General features: G+C 44.7%; 1 protein-coding gene across 2 annotated transcripts in view; it reads right to left on the reverse strand.

Moving 5' to 3' along the window:
* Window positions 1–773: 773 nt before the first annotated feature.
* TOP3B (DNA topoisomerase III beta) overlaps window positions 774–24,036 on the reverse strand; it is a 41,243-nt gene continuing 17,980 nt past the window's right edge. Inside the window, exons 1-17 of one of the 2 annotated variants that reach the window (XM_064727041.1) lie at window positions 11,857–12,063; window positions 11,047–11,178; window positions 10,721–10,827; window positions 10,203–10,277; window positions 9,098–9,294; window positions 8,311–8,467; window positions 7,108–7,221; window positions 6,111–6,201; window positions 5,691–5,845; window positions 5,411–5,516; window positions 4,932–5,078; window positions 4,381–4,554; window positions 3,435–3,563; window positions 3,103–3,252; window positions 2,582–2,682; window positions 2,141–2,342; window positions 789–1,295 (exon numbers count right to left, since the gene is read on the reverse strand). In XM_064727041.1, coding sequence (XP_064583111.1) covers window positions 814–1,295; window positions 2,141–2,342; window positions 2,582–2,682; window positions 3,103–3,252; window positions 3,435–3,563; window positions 4,381–4,554; window positions 4,932–5,078; window positions 5,411–5,516; window positions 5,691–5,845; window positions 6,111–6,201; window positions 7,108–7,221; window positions 8,311–8,467; window positions 9,098–9,294; window positions 10,203–10,277; window positions 10,721–10,827; window positions 11,047–11,178; window positions 11,857–11,926 — 2,589 coding nt within the window. In that variant the 5' untranslated portion in view covers window positions 11,927–12,063 and the 3' untranslated portion in view covers window positions 789–813. Of the gene's footprint in view, window positions 1,296–2,140; window positions 2,343–2,581; window positions 2,683–3,102; window positions 3,253–3,434; window positions 3,564–4,380; window positions 4,555–4,931; window positions 5,079–5,410; window positions 5,517–5,690; window positions 5,846–6,110; window positions 6,202–7,107; window positions 7,222–8,310; window positions 8,468–9,097; window positions 9,295–10,202; window positions 10,278–10,720; window positions 10,828–11,046; window positions 11,179–11,856; window positions 12,064–24,036 lie in introns of those variants that run through there. The other variant, XM_064727042.1, reaches the window with a different exon arrangement.

Here is a 24,036-nt window from a genome sequence, read left to right on the forward strand (position 1 = left end):
TCCACACCAAAGCATGAGGACACCCTCCTTTTGACACCAAAACTAACCAACACCGAAATGACAATGCTAGGAACAGACAGAACAAACTGTACTTTGTCAGACATGATCTGCTGTGTGACCACAGAGAAATAAACCAGCATGGATACTCAATCTGTCTTCCAGCAGGAGAAGGTCTCATTTCACTGGGCCCCATTAACTGTGAGATACTTACTTGTCTGTGCAGGCCATAATTTGGGAATCACTGCTCAAGGCACATATTCCCCTTCACATTTATAATTTCCATTTTGTATGTCTGTTGGCATTATTCACTTATGCAGCAGAATGACAGACTTAAAGCAGTGCTCTTGCTATTGCATATGTAATTTAAAAATCTGACAGCTACTAATCATTTATTATTTCTGAAGATTCAAAGTCAGATGAAGCAAGTCTCATGCCACACTTAAAGACTATGCCAGCATAACACTGATCTTAATCAGTTCTTATATTCCTGGCACTTGCATTGCTGACAAAGGCCCCAGAAATGTCAGAAGAGACAAATTCCATTTCCTTTCTATTAGCCACAGTTAACAGTCCAAGCAGACTTCTTGAGTCTCCCTATTGTTTGTGAGCTCTAATTGTATCAATGAATCCCAATTAAAAGCTTAAAGGCTTACTCAGTTACTGACAGATCATCCAGAATAGTTTGTTTTGGGAGCAACCTAAGGTGTTAACTGTTCTAAGAACAGGAAAGCAGTGAAACATCAAAGATCCTTAAAAAAGAACTCAAAGAGAAACACATTTTTATAAGAAGTTTATTTTCCTGCTGTGTAGCCATTATACAAAGTAAGCAGCCAGAGCTGCCATTTTGTCCTTGGGTTTCTTTGGGTTGAGCCTTCCTCCAGGCCTCCGGCCTTTGCCCCTTCCCCGCCCCTGCCGCTTCCCCTGTCCCCCACGGTGCATGGGGTGCCTCATGGCCGCGTGTTTCAGCTCCACCAGGTCCTGAAACACGGGGTCACAGAACACACAGCCCGAGTGCTGGGTCTCATCTCCAGGTAGGGGGGATTTGGCTTTGTTAAAATCCACGTCCACGAGCGCCGCCTCGCACAAGTCGCACGTCTCGGGCGACACCCGCACCTTGTGGGCGTTCTCGAAGAAGTGCACGACCACGTTGCATTTGTTGCAGGCCATCTTCCACTTGGGGCCCGAGGTCGAGTCCAGCACCAGAACCCCGTTCTCACACTCCACACACTGCCCAATTCCAAGCATGCTAAGGGAGTGCTGGCACGTGGGGTGGGTGCACTCATTACAGCCCATTCCTGGGGAAGAAGAGTGAAACCACACCACCCTTTAGCTCACTACCCAGTCTGAAGGAAGTGAGACACAGAAGCCACAGACACTTGAGTATACTGTACATTTTCTAAATCACTGAAGACTGGAACTGCTCCCAAAATGGCAACTTGCCTCTTCACAGTTTCAGAATAATCCCCTGCTGAAAAATTTTCCTATAATGGTTTTCAGAATTGCCATATACTGCCACTGTACACTACAGGCAGTTTAGACAGATTAGTGATGAAAACTCATTACATTTTCAATTAAATGTATGGCTCCTGCCTAACTGTTATTTTATACTTGAACTACTCACTGTTGGTCCAAGATATTTTTAATTAAAAGATGGTAATAAAAAGATGCTGAAAAGCTTCAGTGCACTACTTCAAGTCTCAGTCCCACAGTCACTAAACTAACTGCAAAGTCTACCTCTTTTTATATCCTTTAACAGCTTTTAACACACCATTTATCTCTATCAGAACATTCCCAAGACCTGGTCTTTGTTTATACTCCTATCCAAGCCTACTCAAATTTGCAAGGCATCAGTATCTTGGTGTCTTTCACTGTATGCTGAGTGTTGTGAAGGTCACCCACAGTGCATGCAGGTAAATTATTTTCTTACTTTTTCAAATAAAAAAACAACCCTTCAAAAATTTGTTAACTAATACATTTTGGTCAGTAAGTTTAACATGAATTTTAGGTATCCAGAGCCTAATTTGAACAGCACTTTATACTAAGCAACACTGATTTTAAAACTCCTAAAAAGCCCATTGTATAGACTGTACCTAATTTATTTCAAGTGAGGATGATACCTACACGTTTGCACAGCTCCTACCTTTCTTCATGTCCCTGAAGGGAGGATGGTTGTAACAGTATGGACACAGTGGATAGCTCTTTCCTCTGGATCCAGATGACCACAGCACCAGCTCAAAGTCATCCAGGGGACAACGCAGCTCCTTGTAGAGTTTAATGGTACCATTCTGGGGGAGGCTGTAGGTGTCATCACAGTGAGAGCAGTGCAGGCGACTCGGCTTGGCCTGGAGACAGAACACAAATCTCCTGAGCAACTGCAGCGTCAGCAGAGCTTCAAACTTGTGGCAAACCCAGCTGGAGCTGCTCTCTGGTTTGTCCCCCAAGGCAAACCCTATCAGCCTTTTTGTTTTAGAAAGGAACTTGTGATGACTACATTTGAACCGAAGTTCAATAGTAGAAAAGAAGTTTATACTCAGTGCCCCCAGCAAGTGAACTTCCAGTTCCAAGTATGAGGTAAACTGACCTGAATGTACTTCATGAATCGATGGCATTTACCACAGCGGGAAAGGGGTTTGCCTGTGGCAGCCAAGGGTGAAAAAGACACTTCCATCAGTTCATCCATACCTGCAAAAGGAATAATCACACTTAGATTAGAATTCTAGTTCTTAAGAGGAAACTTTGCACAAAATCATCTCTAGACCTGTGAAGAAGTGAGAATGAAAATATTTTACTCACAATGCTCTTCCTTGTCTACAAAGACAAATACAAAGCATTTTGCACTGAGCATGCACAAACACACTGGTTCAGCTAACTTCAAGTTTTCAAAAATGCGCCACTGTACAGGCACAAAATAAACTTGAAGTAGAGTTTTGGAGACATGATTCAGTCCATTTCCCTTTGGAGAGCAAATTAATTTGACTGGAAACTTCCAGTCCTGGCACAACTTTTCAGAAAGCCTAAACCTCTGAAAGGAGCCTAATATATAAGTATTTTCTATGCAACAACTAAGTAATTGTAGGGAACTTCACATGTAGAAAGCTTTACCTGCAATAGAATCCACAAAATAGTGAAATTTCCTTTTGAAAATGTCAAGGGTGTGCTCCAAGACCTGATGATAATTTGCTTTACCCAGAGCTATTAGGTTGAGTTGCTTTTCTACAGCACTGCGGATTGTAGGAAGAACCAGTTCTGCATCTAACAGGAAACCAGAGACAACAGCAATGAAAGGTCAAAATGGAGGTAGGAAATCATTCATACATAAACTGACATCAAAATAAGCATTATTTGAGACAGAAATGTTACTCAGACATTGACATCAGCCTTGGATATAGTAAGGGGAAGGGAAGAGAATGGAAAGGGAAGAGCATTTAACTGACCTATTTTGTAATAACCATGAACCAGAACAATGCCAAGGTTCGTAGGCTTTAGTCTCCGACCACTCTCCACTGTGACATAGTTTCGCTGGCAAATGTTGTTAATGTGGACTGGAATGCTGGCATCAGTTCCTGCCACACAAAGGAAAACAATACATCCACCCTGAACAAAAAAGAGTTTTCAACAAATGACTTGTTTCTGGCTTCTCTGGTTTAATGTCAAATTACTGAGGTCCTAAGACTGCTTAAATTCAGATACCTTCTTACTGTTACCCAACTTCCAGGGCATAACTTCTCCCTCTCTAGTAACTCTGATGTTCCTTTGCAATTCTGGTAAGTCTGAAACATATGGTTTAACCTTAATCCTTTCATCTCTTCCAAGGAATTACAAGGAATTACCTATTCTCACAGTTATTTACTCTGGAAGAACACAGTAGAGTAAGAGACTGTGTTTGTTCTGATGGGGCAATTAATGAAAATACATTAAAAGAAACAAGTCAGACTGATAAAGGAAAGTAGAATTGTGGTAAATTGTATAATAAGATACAGAAGGATTACTGAAGAGAGCAAAGCTAAAGCAAGTGTGAAGACAAGAAATCATTCCTAAGAATGAGGAGGTGCTTCCTTCCACACATCAGCTCTTTCTGACAGAGAAGTGACAGGGATGTGTTATGAAAGGATACTGCTTTGGCCAGAAATGTTTGGCCAGAAACCAGAAACTGCTCAAAATAAGGATAAGAAAGGGAAAGGAACGTGGGGGAAGAAACAATCTACCATCTGCTGAGGGGAGCTATGGGCATGGTGGTTTAAAGGGAAAGAGATGATCACTGTACATATCCAAATGAACACTGAGAGCTCATCACTGACACAGACAGTGCAGAGCAGTGACTCAGACTCTGCACTCTTGGTGGATGTACTGCAGAACAATGGAAGTTATGCAAGTTCCTACCAATGCCATGCTTCTCCATCAGAGTGATCAGCTCTGCTTCTGTCAGGTAATCAGGAGGGCTGGTTTGCTTTTCCAGTAACTTTATTTCACCAACTGGAAAAAGATCTCCTTTCTCACAGTGGGGAAGGCTCTCTTCTAATGGGATGCTGTGCCATGGCATAATTTCTGTGAATCCTGTAAGTAAAGAAACAACTTGCCAGTTTACCATAAAAGTCTCAGCAGTGCTGCTGATTGTCTTTACAGAGGCCCAAGAATAAACTTCTGCCTTTGTGTAATTTATCCCCTAAAAGGCATTTACTGTTTGTAAAAAGACTGGTCTTCACACTGGCAAATGTGGCATTAAATCTTTGAGACTACTACATGAAAAATAACACTTTTTCTATCATAACTGAAATATGAAAATTAGGACAAGATTTGGTCTCTGGTTTTGAGAGCTCAAAAAAGTCTTCACAATTGCAATTGTCCCCAGAGCTTCACTTTTATATCCATTCAGTGTATTAATGAGGAAAAAAATTAATCTGCAGCTAATACTTTCTTCTGATTTGTCTTACCTGGTGAAGTTACCACCTTGCCAACACAGGTAAATCTTTCAGGGCCAATACTGAAGGAAATGGTGGTTTGCAGGTACTTGCAGTCAGCACTGACAGTGGCAATGAAGTGCCGAGTGATGTACTCGTACAGGCGCCACCCGTCTCCACCTGGGGAGAAACAACACCTCAGCCACCAAATATAACCAAACTTCAGGACTTGGGAGCTACTATTCTGGGACAAATTTCTCCTAGAAACACAGGTGTTAGTTGTTTTCTTTTTCTTGGCAGTACTATAGTCCCAAGGATCAACTGCTGAAGCAGCTCTGAACTTCACTGTCACCAGAACTTTCAGTGAGGATCAAGTTTGCTCTCTCCTCACTTCTTGCCATTCAAATAATTTTACTTTTTGTTGCATCTCAGTGATTTTGAATCTGGCACCTTACACCTCAAGGGACTGATTTCCTCACACAGTGTCCCAATACTGCTGAATTTGCCTGTACCTAATTCTGCTTCTGTTGCAGCTCTCATTGGGGTGATGGGAGGATGGTCTCCTGCATCATGGCCTTTCCTTGGACGATTGATGCCTTCTGATAGCAATACTTTTACCTGGGTGAAGGAAGAAATGGCTTACTCATATCAAATCCATAACAATACAACATCAATAAAAGAAACTAGAGATATTTAAAGTTTCTGAAGGTCTTCAGGTCATAATACACCAAGCAAGATCTAGTCTGAAACAGACTAGAGAATGACAGTACAGCTTTTGCTTCATGTACTCACAGTTTCTGCCCAGTAAGGGTTATTGGCCTGCTGTCTCAAACATCCTTTCAGGTCAAAGTTTTCTGGATAATGGGTGGTTTCTGTTCGAGGGTAGCTGATGTAGCCCTGGGTGTACAGACGTTCTGCTATTTGCATGGCATGTTGGGGGCCCATTCCTGAGAGGGGACAGGAGAAAACAAAAATCATTTACACATCCCTGTGATTATGGTTTGCTGCACCTGGATGTACACCTTACCCAAGTATTTAAATACATTATGATTTGTCCTTTCCATATGATTGATCTTGATCTTGCCAAATATTTCACTTTTGACAAGCAGCTTTCTAAACTTGGTTCTTTCCCCAGAATGATGTATTTGTTTTGTTTGAGAAGCCAAAATGCTTGCTTTAAAACAGTGTGAAAATCTGAACTTTTGTACCTACCTAAAGCAGCACTGGCCACTCGGAGCATTTCTACTGTATTCAGAGCCAGTGGTCTCTGCTTCACCTTCTCTTTTTTACTCACAGATTCTACCTAGAAAAGAGCATTTTCACAGTAAAACTTCTGACATTTGGTAAATGCATAATTTTAATCATGTCTATAAATATGTATCATAACCTACCACTGTCTATTCTTATAATGTCTGCTTTGTTCTCTTAAAACAGTAACCACCAGTATATTTTTACTTCAGAAAATCTGACTGGAGATAATTTTATCAAGTTCTAAAATTAAAGTCTGAAAGTCCCTTTGTGCCAGGACTAAATCAGATCTGTAACTAACTGAGAACACAGCAAGGCAGCTTATTGCTGTCCTTACTTCCCACTTACCTCAGCAGCTCCTGCTTTCAGTGCTACAAGGATTTAGAGCTCATTCCAAGCAACAGTCCTAACTATAAGAATGCAGATTTTTAAAAGCTTCAAGCACTCTTTGAACCTTGATGTCTATAAGCACTTAAATCCAAACAAACTGTCAAACAAGTATTGAACAGAGCAAAGTATAAGTTAATTGGCTATAAAGACTGCACCATACACATAATTAAATATTTAACTGCAGGAATATTGCCCTACACATAATTAAATTCCAATTTATTCAATGTCTCATGGGAAATAAGAGGTCTGCTTGGAGACATCTGAACAGCATTTCCTAGCAGGTTTAGTAATGAAGAGTTCCTATCATGAGTGATGAGCATTCCCAAAGTCAATACTAAGAAGAGGCTTCTGCTGAGATGATCACACCAGCACAGTACAATCTACAACAACAAAAAAATCTCTTGCCTTTTACTCTCATTTACATAAAGCTGAACGAAATAAAAATCAAAATACAGATATTCTACACTCCTTAAAAAACGACCAAAAGTCTCAACACACAGCATATGAAATATTAAATTGTATTTCCTTTAAATGAAATATGGATCTACTGGCACTTGGATAATATTCTTACCTTTGCTTCTTTTGCCATCTTTGTTATGTTCAGGAACATTTGAGCAACCTCACGATCAAACACCCTCACTCTATCCCAATCCAAAGTGAGAGAACTGTCTTTTTCAGGGTTCACCTATTGGCAAAAAAAATAATAAATTAATTCCCACCAACTTTACTCCTACAAGTGTGAGAATGCATATTCCCAAAAAGAGTCCAGCAAGCAAATCCTAGGACACATGGGATTTGTTAGGACAAATTTAGGACAAACCCACCCCAGGACACCAGTGCCCAAACATGCAGTTTTAGTCTTTTTTGGGGGGGCTTTTCTGAAGGGTGGAGCACTTGGAGTTCTGGGGTTTGGGGAATGACCAGAACTACTCCTGACTGAACTGAAATACTGCTCTTGTTTAGTGCTGGGAACAGTAAAGACTGAAATAGGCAGAAATTCAAAGTTTACCACTCTGATTTAGCAGACTCAATCTTTTGTATTAAACTGTAACTAGGTTATGTTTTCAGCCCCATGTACAAAAATTAGTCTGAAGTGACCAACATGAGAGAGCACAAATCCCTCTGCAAACAGCACCAAGTGTTTCCCAGCGTGACACACACGACACATCACAACAGATGACAGCAGATGCCAGATTTCACCTTTTTTTTTACTTTTAAAATACAAAAATGGCAATTTTTTACCATTAATCCCTCATTTGCTTAAAAAATCCTTGTGATCACAAGCCATAAAACCCTGTTGGTTTGCTCCCAGAGCTTGGACAGCAGTGAGGCTGTAAAACCACTCCAAGCTGCCAAAGTACTCTGAGGACTCAATTGCCAATTAACACAATGAGCATTTTATTTGCTTTAAAATTCCAATACTCAGCAATGCCAATGTTTGTTGGCAGGCTAATTAATTCCTGGATTCAAATTAACAACAGTCAGTCCAAGGACCCCAGGGAACAAAAGAGCACCGTTTTAAGCAGTTTTTTTGGCAGAATCTAAGCTTAGATGATTAGCACAGAAGAATTCTTATAAGCAGCAGACAATAAGCACTCTAATGCAAAACTGACATCCTGGAATCTGTTCTTGAGAGTGGTGACACACATGTGAACAGAATGAGAACACATGAGTAAACTATAGGCATTGTGAATTCTTGTCAGCAGCTAAGAAATTATGAATGAACAAAATACAAATGCATTTCTTTTGTAAAACCAAGTACTGTAAAACTTACTTTAGCTTGCAACACCCAGTAAGTCTCAGGCTTAAATGACTGGATTTTGTCATGCCTCTCAACACAGAATCCAAGTGTTGGGGTTTGACATGGCCCAAAGGAGATGAGGGAGCTGTCTAAATTCCCATATTTTCCCTGAAAATATTTAGTCTGGAACCTAAGAAAAAGGGGAAAAAACCAAATGAGAAATGTACACATTAATATCCTCATTCCCATGAAAAGCAGAAGTTTTTGTCATCATACATGCACAAAATCTGAGTAATCTATAAAATCATCCAGGCATTAGGAAAAGAGCATTCTGAGAAATTACAGCTAATTATATATAATCATTTTGCCTCACAAGGAGCTGGAAGGGGACACAGCCAGGACCAGCTGATCCCAGCTGAATAACCAAAGGAATATTCCAGATCGTGTGACATCATGGTCAGCATATAAAGCTGGGGGAATAAGGAGGAAGGGGTTGAACACTTGAGGTGATGGTATTTGTTTTCCCAAGTAAACATAATGGGTGATGGAGCCCAGCTTTCCTGGGGATGGCTGCACAACTGCCTGCCCCTGAGAAGTGGTGAATTAATTCCTCATTTTGCTTTGCTTGTGCAGCTTTTGTTTACCTATTAAACTGTCTTTCTCTCAAGCCATGACTTTTCCCACTCGTACCCACCCAGAACTCTCCCCCACCCCAGTGAGTGGTTGGGTGGTGCTGGGCTGGGGTCAAACCCCGAGGGCACAGAGCCACTCCTGAACCTTTCCAAAACCTGCGGGCTTTGTCTGCAGGCTGTGCTGTCACCTTGTGAAGGCACAGCCAATCCTCAGATCCAGCTCCTGGCGGGCATCCACGGACAGGGCCTCGTTGCGGTTGGGCTCTCCCAGGTGATTCATGGCGTTGCAGATGTCGGTGTCGGTGATGGAGCTGAACTTAGCTCTGTAAATCGTCCTCTCCGTGCCACGGGGCTTGTTCATGACAGGCAGAACAGCATCAAGAACCTAAGAAAAATCACAAGCATACTCAAAGAGGATGTGAAGGATAAAGGCTTTCTCTCTAAAGATAAAAAAACATTCTCCACAAAATATTTGTTTCTGTGTCACTGCAAGATGTCATGCCAGTACATTAACTGATATTCCAGAGCAGTATTTGTCCATCCACTCAAAAGCATATGAAGAATTAACAAAACTGAAGGGTTCATTTACTATACAGCAACTGCTGGGAGCAAATCAGTATTTTTGGCTAAGGGCAATGACACCCACCAATGCAGCTGCAGCACCTTTTGGTGAACATGCACCAGTGTCTATCTGGGTTTATTCTACTCATTGCTAAGGCACAAGTAATGATACAGGGGTATGTAAAGAACTTACAACAATCACTTCATAAAATGTGTTTCTTTAATCTAAAGAAAATCTCCAAACAAATACTCTTCATGTAGACTTCTGGGAATAGGATATGTTTAAAAAATCCTAGCAAAGTTTTTGTTCTGTGCTTTATGTGCAGAGGCCAAATTTCTGCAATATGCCTACACTTGCAAGCAGCTTCTGTGCTCTAAGGCATCTAGTTGCTTAATAAACAAAAGATAACAGAGATGAAGTTTTACAAGGACATAAAAATAACTACTCCAGCTGTGGAATACAGACCAGTTCTTGAAGCACTGGAATGTTCCAACATTTAAGAGGCCTGATTGCTCTTCTGAGATGAGCAACACCCCTGAAATTCATTTATACTCTTTAACTGACATCTTACAGAGTTCAAAGCATGTGAATTTTTCCACCAAAGCCCTCTTTGGCTTTAAAACTTTACTCAACTTTAGTTTGAATTTTACTGTATACTCATAAAACAATGCATTAGTAGTCCTGTCAGACATATATTACAGTGTTGCGAGTCTTAAAAATGGAAACCTTACTTCAAAACAGATGTTTTCTCCTTCCTTATCACAATCCAACCACAAGACAATACAGTCACAGCCTCTTGCCTCCACCTGTGAGAAAAATTAGCACAGTTCTTCAGCATCTCAAAAAAACACCTCCCTCCTCCCTACCTATACATTTCTTTTTCTGGTTTCAGCAGGTGTGTGAAGTGTGAGCAGTAACCAACACATTTGGTTATGCCTTTATTTTAAAGAAGGCCTCTTTATTTTAAAGAAAGCATTTATAAGCTGTGCCCTGCACTGGCTGTTAAAGCTAAACTTGCATCCAATGCTCCAATTCTTCAAGCAGGATATCAACTGTCAAAAAACTCAGAAGGCAAGGGAAAAGTTAATTTAACAAAGATTTCAGACAGTGTAAGAACAAGAAAAAAAAAATTATTTCTACTATGTTAATAAAATAGATCTAACTGTGACAAAGAGCCACTCCCTGGAGGAATTCTTATTTAAGAACATAGAAAATGATAACTCTAAATACTACTCATAAGAAAGAGTACCTGTAAAAACTTCACCATGGTCAGTTTGGGATTAGCCTCTTTCTTTTCTGTGGGAGCTTTGCTGAAAAGTTCTGCTGGATCCACTTTGTCCCAGCTGTTATATTTTCCTGAAAAGCAAAAGTATATTTAATGGAGCTCTGAAGAAATATTTATAAAACAAACAGCTTTATTTTGCAAAACACTTGGCTTCCAAAATTTCTATGGAAAATTTTCTACACTAACACATCTTGCGTTACTGTACACCAAGGAACCTCTTAGCTTTTTCTGAAGGACCTGGCAGCTCTACAAGCCATATTAGTTAAAACATCTGATGAGCAGGCAAATACCTATGAAATCCAAAGTCATGACGTGACCACACACCGATGTCATCTTGAAGTGGGCACTCTGTCCTATGAAGGACCCGGTGTACTCGTGCACAGAGCAGGCACCGTTGAGTCCCTTGCGAGAGGACATGTTCCCTGTGGAAATAGGATCATAAATATTAACGAGCTAAAAAGCCCCAGCTAGTGAAACAAATTGTTTTGTGTGAAATTACATCCCACTTCCCTTAGATCTTACAGTTAGGGTCTTCCTCATCACAAAACTCTACTCATTGATCAAACTTTTATTTCATTAAGTATCAATTCAGGGCTTTCCTAAAGTATATTTCCTCTTCAAATTAAACTATCAATTTATCTCCACCAGGCTATGATGCCTTACAAAAATACAGCCAGTTTTCTAGATCACACACTTACAATCAATTTATTTTATTTTCCAGATTTATGAAACTTTTACTTCAAAAATCTCAGAACAACAACTTGCTACTTGACTGGCACTTTCCAGACATCGCTCTAAGGCACTCTAGAGCTACACAAAATATTGAAACTAGATTCTTTTATTCCTGGATTAAACAGGGATCCATAGAAACAATCTGAACGTGATGGGACATCCCGTTCTTTAATGAACCTGTCCGAAGCCACCGGACAGGAGGCTCCGGCCCCAAGACAACCAAGCCGCTGCCCAGGGCGTTTCTCCCCCTCACAGCACTGACAGCAGCCCCGGCAGCTCGCACACATCCCCGTGCCCCGGCCGTGCCGGGAGAGCTCCCGGTGCCGCCGGCTCAGCACCGGGCACCGGCACCCGCCCGCCTCCCCTACCTCTGGAGAGGATCTTGGCGATGGACTGCGCCAGGGACGGCTTCTCCGCCACCATGAGCACGGTCCTCATCTTCGGCCGCTGCGGCGCGGAGCCGCGGGGACGGCCCGGCGGAGCTGGGGCGCGGCGGCTCCCGCGCCTGAGGGGACGGAGCGCAGCTCAGCCCGCCCGCTCCGGGGCACGGCAGCACCCGCAGCCCCGGCCGAGGGGCACGGCCGCACCCGCTTCCACCCGAGCGCCGAGCACACAGCGCCAACGCCGAGGAGCCGCCGCCCGCCCCGCTCCGCCGGCTCGGCCGCGCTGCGCGCCTCAGCGGGCGGCCATGGCCGCGTCACTGCCGGGTCACGGCGCCGGAAGGCGCGGGCGGCTCCGCAGGGCTGCGGCGGCGCGGGCGGGCGCGGGACACACAGACATACACACACAGACACATGTGCGGACACACAGACACACACACAGAGGCACATGTGCGGACACACGGACACACAGACGGACATATACACACAGGCACATGTGCGGACACACGGATACACACACAGAGACATATACGTACGCACACACGTGGACATACACATTTGCACGCATACACCCACACACACATATACACTCTCATAGGGACACACGTATACACACACACACATATATCTTTGTATACATATATATATATACGCAGGCACTCATACTTTCTTACATTCAGACCCCTCCCGGGGCGGGCGCCCGCCCGCTCCGGCGCCCCCTGGCGGCGCAGGGCGGCGCGACCCCCCGTGCTCCCGGGGGCCGGGCCGGGCCGGGCCGTGCCCGGGGCTGGGCAGGGCCGCAGCTCGGGTCACGGACGGTGCCTGACACAACGACATGGGCACAACGACATGGGCACAACGACATCGCCACCCCTTCCTTCCGAAGCCCATGTGCAAAGCTGTGCCGCGGGAAGCGCTGGTACCGTGCCGTACGGTGCACAGATGCCACCCTCCTTCATCCACACAGATGCACAGAACGTGTATCACCAAACTCCTCTAAGAGAATGCACACACAAATTGTACCTGCTCTGTTCAACCGACACGGACCGCTGTGCCTGTGCCCAGTCTGTCACTTAGGTTCCAGTTTCTGTAGACCTGACACACTACAAGGAGTGTCGGACACTGACAGCATCTCCTTCAATGCAAATAAATTCACCTTAGGAGTCTTAAGAGCACCTGGTTCCCTTGCACCCCAATGAGATAATGGAAACAATATTGAATGGTTCTTGAAAAAGTGCTAAAATATTAAATTTTAGTTGAACGTTGATGTCTCTTTTAGGCAGAAATACAAAGAAGATAAAAGACAGTGGGAAGAGAAGGTTTAGACCAGGCAGAACACACACTTCCCTCATCCCACCTTTCCCCAGGCAGAAGGCAAGGGCTGCCCCAGGGGATTTTGCCCCTAGGAGCTGCAGCTCCTTCCCCCCCCGAGTCGTGGAGGGGCTCTTTGCCCTGTCTGTGGCTTCCCGGGGATGCTGGGCCCTGTTAAGGACATTTGGTCAGGGGGCTCAAGCTATTTCCAACCTTTCCCGCAGCTTTCAATTCTTCCACACATCCTGAAATCTGTCAAGGGAAGAGCTAAAGAGGGAAGCCCCAAGTTGATGGATTTTATAAGCACTTTGTGGAAGAGCTCATCTCTCTATTTTTACCCCTGTGGCTGTGCATCGATCGTTGCCAATGTTTATAGCACTTTTCCCAGAGCTGCTCAGTACCATACAAACCCAAAGAGAAGAGATTGGGAAGCAGCCAGGATCAAGATGTATATCAACCTCATGCTGTCTGAAATAAAAAGGAACTAATTCACCTTCCATTTGATTAGTGGACAATTAATAGACATTGAAGTTGTTAGCGAAAGGAAAAACCAAAACAAACCCAGGCCTTTTAATTCTTTGGCAATACTAAAGTTAGAGCGTATTAAAACAAATGTGTTCTGCTGTTTCAATGCCTGGTTCCCTTTGACATCTGGGGAACATCTGGAACAATCAGGATGCAAGTTAAAACCAAGTCTTCAGATATGTCAGATACATATTTTTTAATTTCCTCCGGTAAAAGCCCTCTACAAAATCCAACCTTCCTTTTTTCTTTGAATGCTCAACGAAACATGAAATTTCAACTTGCGTTCACCCGGGAAAGCACGGTCGGGACTCTCCCCCACGTGGCCGAGGGACTCCGGGCTCTCGGAGTCCCCGCGTTCCCCTGGGCTGGCACAGACGCGCGTGGCTGCTCCCTGCGGCCGCACAGAGCTCCCCGGCCTGAAGGGATCCCGCGGCCGGACACCCACGAGCCCCGCGGGGCCACCGGGTCACACAATGGCTTGAAGCGCTTTGAAAATTGTCCGGAAAGCCTCACCCCATTCGGAGCCCTCCGGCACGGAGCACGCCAGCCCCGGCGGCGCGGGAGGGACCGGGACAGACCGGGAGCGGGAGCGGGCCGGCCCGGCCGCTGGGGGGCGCTGCCGCCGCAGGAGCCGCCCAAGGGCCCCGGGGCGCGGCCGCGCTCGGCGGGAACGGGCGGGGACCCGCGCTGCCATCGCTGCCACGGCTGTCACACACCCCACTGCTGCCACCGCTGCCACACATCCCACCGCTGCCACCGCTGTCACCCCTCACGCCGTTCCCCCGGCTCAGCCCCGGTGCTCTCGCTCCGCTCCGAGCCGCAGCGTTTCCCCGGGGATGGGCTCCCGCCCGCTGCGCCAGCCCGAGGAGCCCCGCGGAGCCTCGCTCACTCCTCGCAGAGGCTCTGTGCTACTGCCAGCCCAGGCTTGGCCGCCCTGTCCTCAGAAGTGCTTCTCACCATACTGAAAAGGCTCCAAAAAGACACCCCCAGTCCCACTGCAAGCACCCTCATTTCCACAGGAGAAACTCCAGGGAGAGGAGTCCGTGTTTGCCAGCACTGCAGCTGTTCACAGGGCTGGGGTAGGCTTCATCCAGGACCACTGACACCCCATCCTTACTTCATCCAGCTCTGGCTGGTGTTCCTTCACTTTTCCTTTGAAGATCTGATGTCTCTCCAGCTGTACCAACAGGGCAGAACAATGAAACCCCCAAATAAGCAGACTCTCCTGTGGTTTTCTCAAAGAAAATGAAGAAAGTTTCTAGGTTTAAATAATTAGCATTTTGGTTTACATAAACATGGTAGATGTGTCAAATCAAGAAACCACCATTCTGGTTAAGCACTTTGCACACTGTGGGCACTTCAGCCTCACCAGTCCTGCTGCCTTTTAGGCTCCCAAGTTTTTCAACACCAATTTTCCCCCAGGTTATACTGGTGCACTGTTATTTAAGCAAAGCCCTCACCCTGACTGAGACATTCGTGTTTCACTTGTCCATCAGAAGATCTGAAGGATTAAAGCCCTGGTCCTCCTTGTTCTGCATTGACTCACTGATTTGCTCCAGTAACATGCCTTGGTTCCTCCTCTCACCTCCAGGACTCAAGTAGTGACTTCCCTCTTCAGGGATGCTGTTCTGATCTATGCATAGAGCTCACTTTAAGAGCAAGATAGAAAAAGCTGCAGAAATATCATACTCTCTATTGTAGAGAGCATGATCATTCCTGTTTCACCTCCCTGGGCTCATTCTTGACCTTAGAGTAACTTTTCCCTGTTTGTTTCCAAACACCCTTGAAAAGATTGTCATGAAATTAATAAGTATTGACAGGAGGGTCAGACAGGCAAAGCCACATCTGGATGGATACCACAGACATTGGAAATTATTAAAATGCAGGTCAGATTATTAAAATAGCTTTTTTCTTAAAAAAAAAAAAAACTAAATAAGAACTATGAGGCCACAAAAATGTGCCTGAAATCTTGACTACAAATCTGGGCTCCAGATACTTCAGTGCTGGGAAGAAGGAGACAAAGTTCCTACATACAAAGCAACACCAGCATGTGAAGTGTTGTTTCATGCTGGAGTGAAAGTTATGCTTGTGCCCTTATAAAAACTTTTTTCTTTAAAACAGCTTTGTATAATAGGAGGGACAGAAAAGGGTGAATGCTGATGAAACAGGATATTGCTGGGACAGGCACACACGTGGCACACAACACATCATTGGATCTTGACCGTTGACAGTTGTCCTGTCAGAGCCCCTGCCCTGCTCTGGCAGAACAGACTCTCATGTGCCCTGGCCCTGCTGTGCCTGCACTGGATATTGACCATATTTGCAGTTTCAAAGTTCTTGTTCAAGTGATAGAAAAATCTAGATAACAAAATAGCATGCCATTAACAACCTCACTGCCAAAACATAATACCTAGATGTGAGCAAATACATAATTTGTAATTCATAACCATACAGAGAGGTTTAGACATCACAATGTTTACTGTCTATCTCACTATTCATGCCTCTGCTTTCTAAATATCTAAATTGTGTAAATTAGAGTTGAGGTAAATTCTTGCCTGTCACTTTGCAGAAATAACTTCATTTTGAACAGCAGTTTTTATTGTGTTTGGAATTTGGAATTTCTTCTTTGAATTGCATTGAATCCTCTGTGCTAAGGGCCAGCTGAATCCAGCTGGAGCCAGCCAAAATCTCATCTTTGCCTGAGTTTCACATCTCACTCATCACATATTTTCATATGGTCTTTCCTTCTTGTTGCAACCACATTTTCTTATGGCTTTTCTCTACCCCACATTTTTGAAGTTAAAATGATCGAAACAAGTGCACTGCTCTTTCTTTGGAAGGACCACCTATCTGCCCTCAGGTCTAGGAGCTTGCTGAGGTTGAAGTAGCTGTGAAAAAAATTAAGGACCAGCTTTAAAAAAAACCAACCCAACAAACCCTAAGACCTCTCAATTCAAGAAACCTCTCAGAATGTAGTTCACAATTACAATGCAGTTAAATTATACCTGCGTGAGAAGTTTATATGGCCTCTTCCTTCTGCTGGCTGACTTTGCCATCCAGCCTAATCCCAAGATTTGTGAGTTGTGGGGTTGCTGCTTCCCTGCTTGTGGCCCTGGCCCTTGAGCTGTGAGTTGATTTTGCATTATACATTCTGAGCTGACACCCACGCTCGTGCTGAAGTCCAAATTTGCCTTGCATCTGTGCTGTTTGGAGGTTGCTTTGGATCTGGATCCATGCCACAGCTCCCAGCTCCAAGCACACACACACAGTCCAGGGAAAAGACCCCCTCTTGTCAACCCACCCAGTTGCTTGTGATAAACCTTTTACTTCACTCCTACAGGAAACAGCTCTGCCCTTGCTCTGTAAATAGGAAGTAAAACCAAAAAGCACCTGGGTAGAACTGGTAGAGAAGAAGGGGTTTGACATTAGGTGTTGGAAACAAATTGTCCCGCTTTTCAGCTCTAGCCAGCACGTTGGGGTGTGTGTTGCTACAAACTGGCTTCAAAATCCTCCCAGATAAAGCCTGCAGAGCTCAACACCCTCCTCCTGAGGTGTTACCTGCAATCTACACTGAGAAAGAGCCCCAAATATTGCCTCCTTCTGTAAGGCTCATGCCTTACAGCCTGCCCAGCCCTGACCTGCCTGCACACTTCTGCCCAGTCCCAAGGCACCTCCATCCTTCCTGGGTCTTTTTTCCTCACTTCACAACAATTCTGAACTGCAGCACAGTGAAGCAGTTAAACAGGGAGATCTCTCAAGCCTAAACTGCTGTGAGTTTGATTAACAGAACTGCTGCATTGTGGCTCTGGCTTGCAGCAATGTTGGCACTTTTTGAAATGCATCCTATCCATGTTTTACTGCAACAATGAAAATCTCTTTACCTGTTTTTTTTCTATAGCTGAGGCTACCTAACTCCACCTGGATACTAAAGGCTGTACAACCTCCATTCAGACTGTCTTCAATGAGTTTGTTAGCCCATAAATAACATCAATCAGCAGTTGTTTTTGAGGTAGGGAAGTAACTTGACAGATTCTTTCAAAGGAGAATTAGATTCGTGATTATCTGTGACCTTGCGTGTTTCAGAATCATTACAGCCATTACAGGACATCACTTGTCTTTACTTTGACTGTTCCTGCTTCCTTTGCATTCTCCAACATTTTTCCTATTGATTTTCAAAGAAACTGATGGGGTCACGCTGTGGCCCTCAGCAGACACGAATGCTTAGTGCCTCCAGCAGCTCATAATCAGCACGTGGAATGAAAAGCCATCTATCGCAGGAGCAGCTCAACTCTGCATCCCTGCCTGGGAGACTGAGGCAGAAACAACGTCCATGGAGGGGCCTTGCCAGTTAGGGCAATTGCCTGGAAAATGGGCTAACACCCAGGGGAACTGCTGGGATAATTCAGCCTTCCTGGGACTCTCCTGATTGTGCTGCAGTTAAAGCAATGCCCTGCGAAAGCGACGCTCAGGCACACAGCCCATATTTTCACAGATTTCCCAATTGCCTGCCACAGGCACTTGGCAGGAGAAAGAGCTGGAGCTCTTGCAACAAAACCTGAGCAGAGCAGAGAGCTCAGTGCAGTGACAGGGTGGTGTGACTGCTCCTGAGTATTTTGAACCCACTGTCATGTTTGCAGTGTGGTAGCTCTGGAGGTGTTTAATGCAGAGCCTGCTGCCACCGTGGTATCACCCAGAGCCCAGGGCAGGGAGCAGGATGAGCCAGTGCAACGTGGGTTTTACACATTTACTGACTCTGAGCTCCAGCTGAAATCACAGAGCAGCCAACTGTCATGAACACTTCCATGGGAGGCATCTGAGGTAATTTTTCCATAGTTTTCAGAGTAACCCAACATCTCTGCAGAATTGTCTGGAAAATGCTGTGTGTGAGATGCTAATTTTTAAGCCTCCATGGGTGCTGTGGTGGAAGGGGTTAACTGGGCGAGAGGCACGGGAATTCTGGAGACTTTTTCAGATACCTGGGGTACCTTGGGCTCCGAAATGTTGACCTCTGACTCTCTAAGTTTATCAGCACATTCACTAATCAGGGGTGTTTAATGGAACAGCCACATGGATTCCTGACATTCTTGAGACGTTATGACCCTGTCAGTTGTATGAAGACTGAAAGTCTCTTGCTTTTGAACTCACTAGAGTTTGCACTGTCTTAGAAGCCTTTGATAAATACTTGCTGGATTTCTTACCTAGCTGCTCTAATCTGCCCAAGGTCATCATTCCAGAAAAAAAAAAGGTTTCATTTTGTGGGCATTCATCACTTAAATTGATCGAATTAATGCTTTCTCTAATTCCGGAATGGTAAAGAGCGTTGTGTGTCATGTTTTAAAAAAAACCAGCAGATAAAAGGTTTATTTCGCTGTTATATGTGAGGGGGTTTGTGTTCCCTGTCAGTCTCTAAAGACCAGTGAAAAACAAATGTAAAATGTTTTTCCATGAAAAAACCTTAACATTACTGAAACAGATCTCCCTCAAGTACCCACAGGTTTTATCAACAGTGTCCATGTGCATGTTTTTCCTTCACAGTTCACACCAGAGAGTTTAAGCACAAAGACCTGGATTCAGTTACAATCAGAGACCCAGGCCTGGAGATGTGATCCAAGCCTTGTCCAGAATTTAAAAAGACCCAAATTCAAATGGGTTGAATTCACCATGAATGAGATGTCCAAGTCACTTTCAAAAATTAAGCTGGAATTTAGCTGTCACTTTGAACATATTTAAAATTTTCCCTCAGGTCTAGGATTCAAACATAATAGCAAAGGCCAAGTAAAATGGTTTGAATTTTGAGCAATATTCTTTTTTTTTTTAATTTTTTGTGGATAAGCTCCATACAGGGCAAGCCTTGCTGGGCCAGATAAGACTAGATAACTCATCAGTGTAAAAAAGCCTTGTAATCAGGGTGCTGGCAACAGGCAAAGAAAAGAGGCTGGAAATATCAAGAGTTAACAGGTGACTTGATATGGATAGCAGTCTCTGCTATGAGCCTTTAAAAGCAAACAGTTCACATAATTTATAAATGGTTTCATAGGAAGACTCACATTTATCCAAGAGGCCATGCCTCAGCATAGCAGACCTCCCAGGAGACTTTTCAGATGACTCTTCCTTTATCAACCCCATTTTATTACTCCTAGTTCTATTCTTCTGCTGTTTCTCATCATATCTCCTGATATTTTTAAACTCATCACCTACTGGCAGTTTGTCATTAGGGTGCATTGCTCAGCTGAGCTACACACCCTTATTTTGAAATGGGCAACAGCAAGAGCCTGACCCTTCCCAGGGCAGGGGAAAAGCACATGAAAAGAGCTGAGGAGGTCAGATCTGAGCACGGTGGGAGCTGAGGTGCTGCTGTTAAGGCAGCATTGAGTAAAAGCCTCTCACTTGCAGGCAGCCAGAACAGTCACCCGTGGTTCCACACACACCATCCTCTGCCTGTTGGCCTTTACCTGATGCTGTGAGGAGCTGAGCAATGGGGACACACAGTGAACAGGTTCAGATCCCCTGAACCTGACCCAGTACCCAGGCAGACTCCAGTTCACCCGTGGTGCAGCACAGCTACCTCGTGTTTCCTGGTGAGCCTCCTTACGTGGGCTCAAAACCTTGGAAGAATTCTGTAGCAGTCTTGTTCTCATTACCTCTCCTGACCCAGCAAATGGGGGGCAGGATGGGAATGATCTTTGTATCTAGGTCAGATCCTAATCTTTTTTTCCTTTACTGAAGAATCCCTCCCTCCTTTTTCCTCTAGTGCAGATTTGCCTTTCAACTCTGGTTGAGCCCTTGTTTGTCATTCTCTCCTGCCCTCTTCAGCCCAGGGCAGAACCATTTGTACTAACACGATGGCACTTTTCTTCATTTTCTGTCTCACACATTTCTTTTTCACCCTATGCATCATATCCCCACATCTGGCTGATGCAACACAATGAGATGTTTAAAACCACAGAAACTGTGCAAACCAATTTTTTTTTCCTTCCTGGAGGAAGGAAACCAACTGGGGACTCACTGATGTAAAACTCACTTTGCCAGTGGGACTCACTTACCTGTCTCCAGTCTCGTGTCCCTCTGGTCAGTGGAGCAGGTACAACCACTCTATTTCTGTCCAGCAGCAGCCTCACCCAGTACCGAAATCTGGTGTTGGGCACAACTCTGCTGCCTGACCCCTCACCCTGCTCTGGACTGGGTTACTGTGAACACAGCATTCACAGCTGCCCTTCCAAGGGACCTGGTCCTGTCCTTGCCCACAACTTCCCTGGCTCTCACCCCACACAGTATGTGTAAACCCATGGGAAAAGCCCCTCTTTGGAGCCTTGCTTTTCCCTTGGGTAAGTGTCAGTCCAATGCAATTGCTGATAAAACCCTGGCACACACCACACAAAGCTTTGAGCAAAGTAAAATATAGTCACAGATTTAATGAGTATCAAAATAAAGCTAAAAAAAAGTTATGACAGTACAGGAAATTGCAGAGCAATGGCAACTACGGGAGGAAAGCAGGAGAATATCACAAAGGCCCTGAAAGTCTGCAGAGGCCAGACAGACACATGGCTCTTCCTGACCCCTCTCTCCTGGCAGAAGGGGGAAAGCTCTCCTCCTCCGCTCAGCAGGGGCCCAGCCTGCTGTTAGCCACCCGTTTTGAACTACTACAAATACATTAATTTAGCCAGCTAGAGAGAAATAAAGCTTTTGAGAGAAGCAGCAAATAAATCACAGAAGCCCCATGTATAAAAACCAGGCAGCATGACGTGACACCTCCACACAGGGCAGCTGTGACCTGTGTTAATCTGCCCAGGCTCTGGCACTTGAAAAACACCAGTGAGAAAACTTTAGAGACAACAAACTCATACAAGAACTGCTGCTACAAACATCCTCCTCTATCTATCCCTCCTCAGGAAGGGGCTGGCAGGGCGACCCCAAGGCTTTTCTTCTCCTGCTGTGCTTGTGGACTCTGATGTGCAACCGAGCAGGCTGTGGGCACACAGCCTTTCCCAGCTGCTGGTGTCTCAGCTGAGAGCTAAGTTTCCTGGTTTGCCCTCATTTCTCATCTCCACAGCCTCTTCCTGACTTTTAGAGATTATTGCTGTACAAGAGCTGAGCATCTTGTGTGGCATTCAAGAGGAGATGAGTTAGTTTCAAGCAGCAGAGCTTTGCTGAGCTGACCTGGCTCTTCTAAATCAGACTGCGCCATGAAGGGAGCAATCAACTCCAGCAAAGGAAAGGACAGCAAGCAGATTAGAGCTGGGGAAGGCTGGAAGAGGAATCAGACAGGGGATGAATCTACAGACACAACAGCTCAGAGAGCCCTGGCTGCCAGACCTACACTCTTCAATCAACAGAGACAAGTAGGTCCCATATTTTGACCAGGTACTTACTTGCTATTGCAGTTTCTTTGGTGTGTGTGCACAGGGAGGTGACAGTGCCAAGCAGCAGGCAGGATAGATGGTCAGCTTGGACCTCATCCCACCACTTAAGAAATGTGTGGCAGACTGGGAAACCGGCAGGGAAGCCAGGGAGTGCCCCATCTCATCCCTCTCTCAACTTGTCCTCCAAGAGTGGGTTCTGCTCTCCTGGCTGTACACTGAACCCTCAGTAATACTGAAGAAGTTCTGAGGTTTATTCTTTCACATTTGTCCTTTCCTTCCTTGCTCATTTTAGGGAAGGAACAAGAAAGTAAATTCTAGGCAGTGTGTGAAACCTGCCAGTCCCTAAGAGGCTGAATATCTTTCCACTCACATGACTGTTACTGATTTGAGACTCTTGGGCCAATTGCTCATTTCTGAGAAAGCCAGTGACATGTTAATGTACCTCTGCTAAGGCTGCAGGGTACTTTGCCTACTGGTGAAATTTTGCTCAAGCTTAAAGGAACAATTGAGCTGAAGTGAACTGTTGGTCTCATGCTTCACCTGCAGAAGTGCTCTGAGCTCTGAGGCTTCCCTTTGCTGTGGCTCACTCCCCACCTGTGTGGCTTGTGTCTGCTGCTCTGGTTCTGGTGTGCACTGTTAAACTGGAGCAGTGAGAGGCTTTGAAGCAGACAAAGTGATAGCTGGGAACTTCAGTGACTGCCCAACAGTTGGCACTGGTGGAAAGCACCACGATCTCAGTGGCTCCCAGCAGAGAGGAAGCTCAGCCCGAGGATGGATGCCTGGGTCCAGCTGTGCACTTGAAGGCAGAGGCTGCTTGCACAGCTCCTCTGCTCCAGCACCTGCAGAGCTCTCCCTCTTTTGCTCCTTGGACGAGAAGTTATTTTTGGCTGTGTTTTGCTATATTAAATATTAGCTCTAGGCTTTCCCCTATGTACCGTGTAATCCTGTTCTGTGTGGGCTTTATATATTGTTCTTTTGACATTATCACTATTGCATATTAATAAATTAAACTTTCAATTCCTGTTACTCTCTTGGGCCAATGTATATTGCTAGGGGGTGAAAAGAAGGGATTAAAATGGCTTACAGTGTTCTGCTCTTGTACCATGTTACAGCAGACACATAAGAAGGATCAAGGAGCTTTCTTGGCTCAGAATTGTTATATTAATAGCAGAATTGTGGGGTCATAATTTTTATTGCACTCTTTTAATAAGCTATTGATGCAGACACATTTTACACCTATGGGAAAATATAATTATGCTGGCACTGTAACACTGGATATTCTTAGCAGAATATCACAAGAAATTAAGAGAAGAATGAGTCTTCAGTTATGTTGAATGAAGTTTTAACAAGCCTAGTGGGGAGGGAAGGCTCAAGATAGAGAAAGAGGAGTAAAATCAGCCTGAATGTCTCTAAGTTTGGGCTTTAAGTTACTAATAAGCAGAGCCATTGGGGAGCTGGTGACAAACTGACCTCTCCTGAACTCCTCAATAGGAACATACACAGGTGCATGATGTGATGCTGTGCAGAGTCAACAAGACCCAAAAATAAAAATGCACTGAGTAAAGTCTGTACCTGTAAGGTACAGTTTATGCTGGGGCTTCAAGATATGTGTTGCCTCTCTACCTTTTAAAATGCAGTGTTGAGTAGTGGAAAGGTGAGGCAGAAAATGAAACAATGCCAGATGCAAGAGCCCCATCAGCCAGTTCAAAAATAAGGGAAAAGTTGAAGCTGACTAAAAGATTGTCCTTGAGATGGGGTTTGATGAGGTAACAGATATTAGATACTCTATGAGAGTTCTAATAAAAAGCAGAATGACAGGGTTGAAAGCCACAAATGAGGAGAGGCAGAAAGCTCTGAGGTGGGCAACTACTCTCTGTTAACTCCCACACACCAGAGGAGCCAGTGCTCATCCAGATGTTCTGCAAACACAGCCTCTGTGCAGCCACCTCCACCTCCTCAATTAAAAAAAAGA

This window comes from Zonotrichia leucophrys, chromosome 15 (assembly GCF_028769735.1).
Source record: "Zonotrichia leucophrys gambelii isolate GWCS_2022_RI chromosome 15, RI_Zleu_2.0, whole genome shotgun sequence".
Classification (NCBI taxonomy): Eukaryota; Metazoa; Chordata; class Aves; order Passeriformes; family Passerellidae; genus Zonotrichia; species Zonotrichia leucophrys.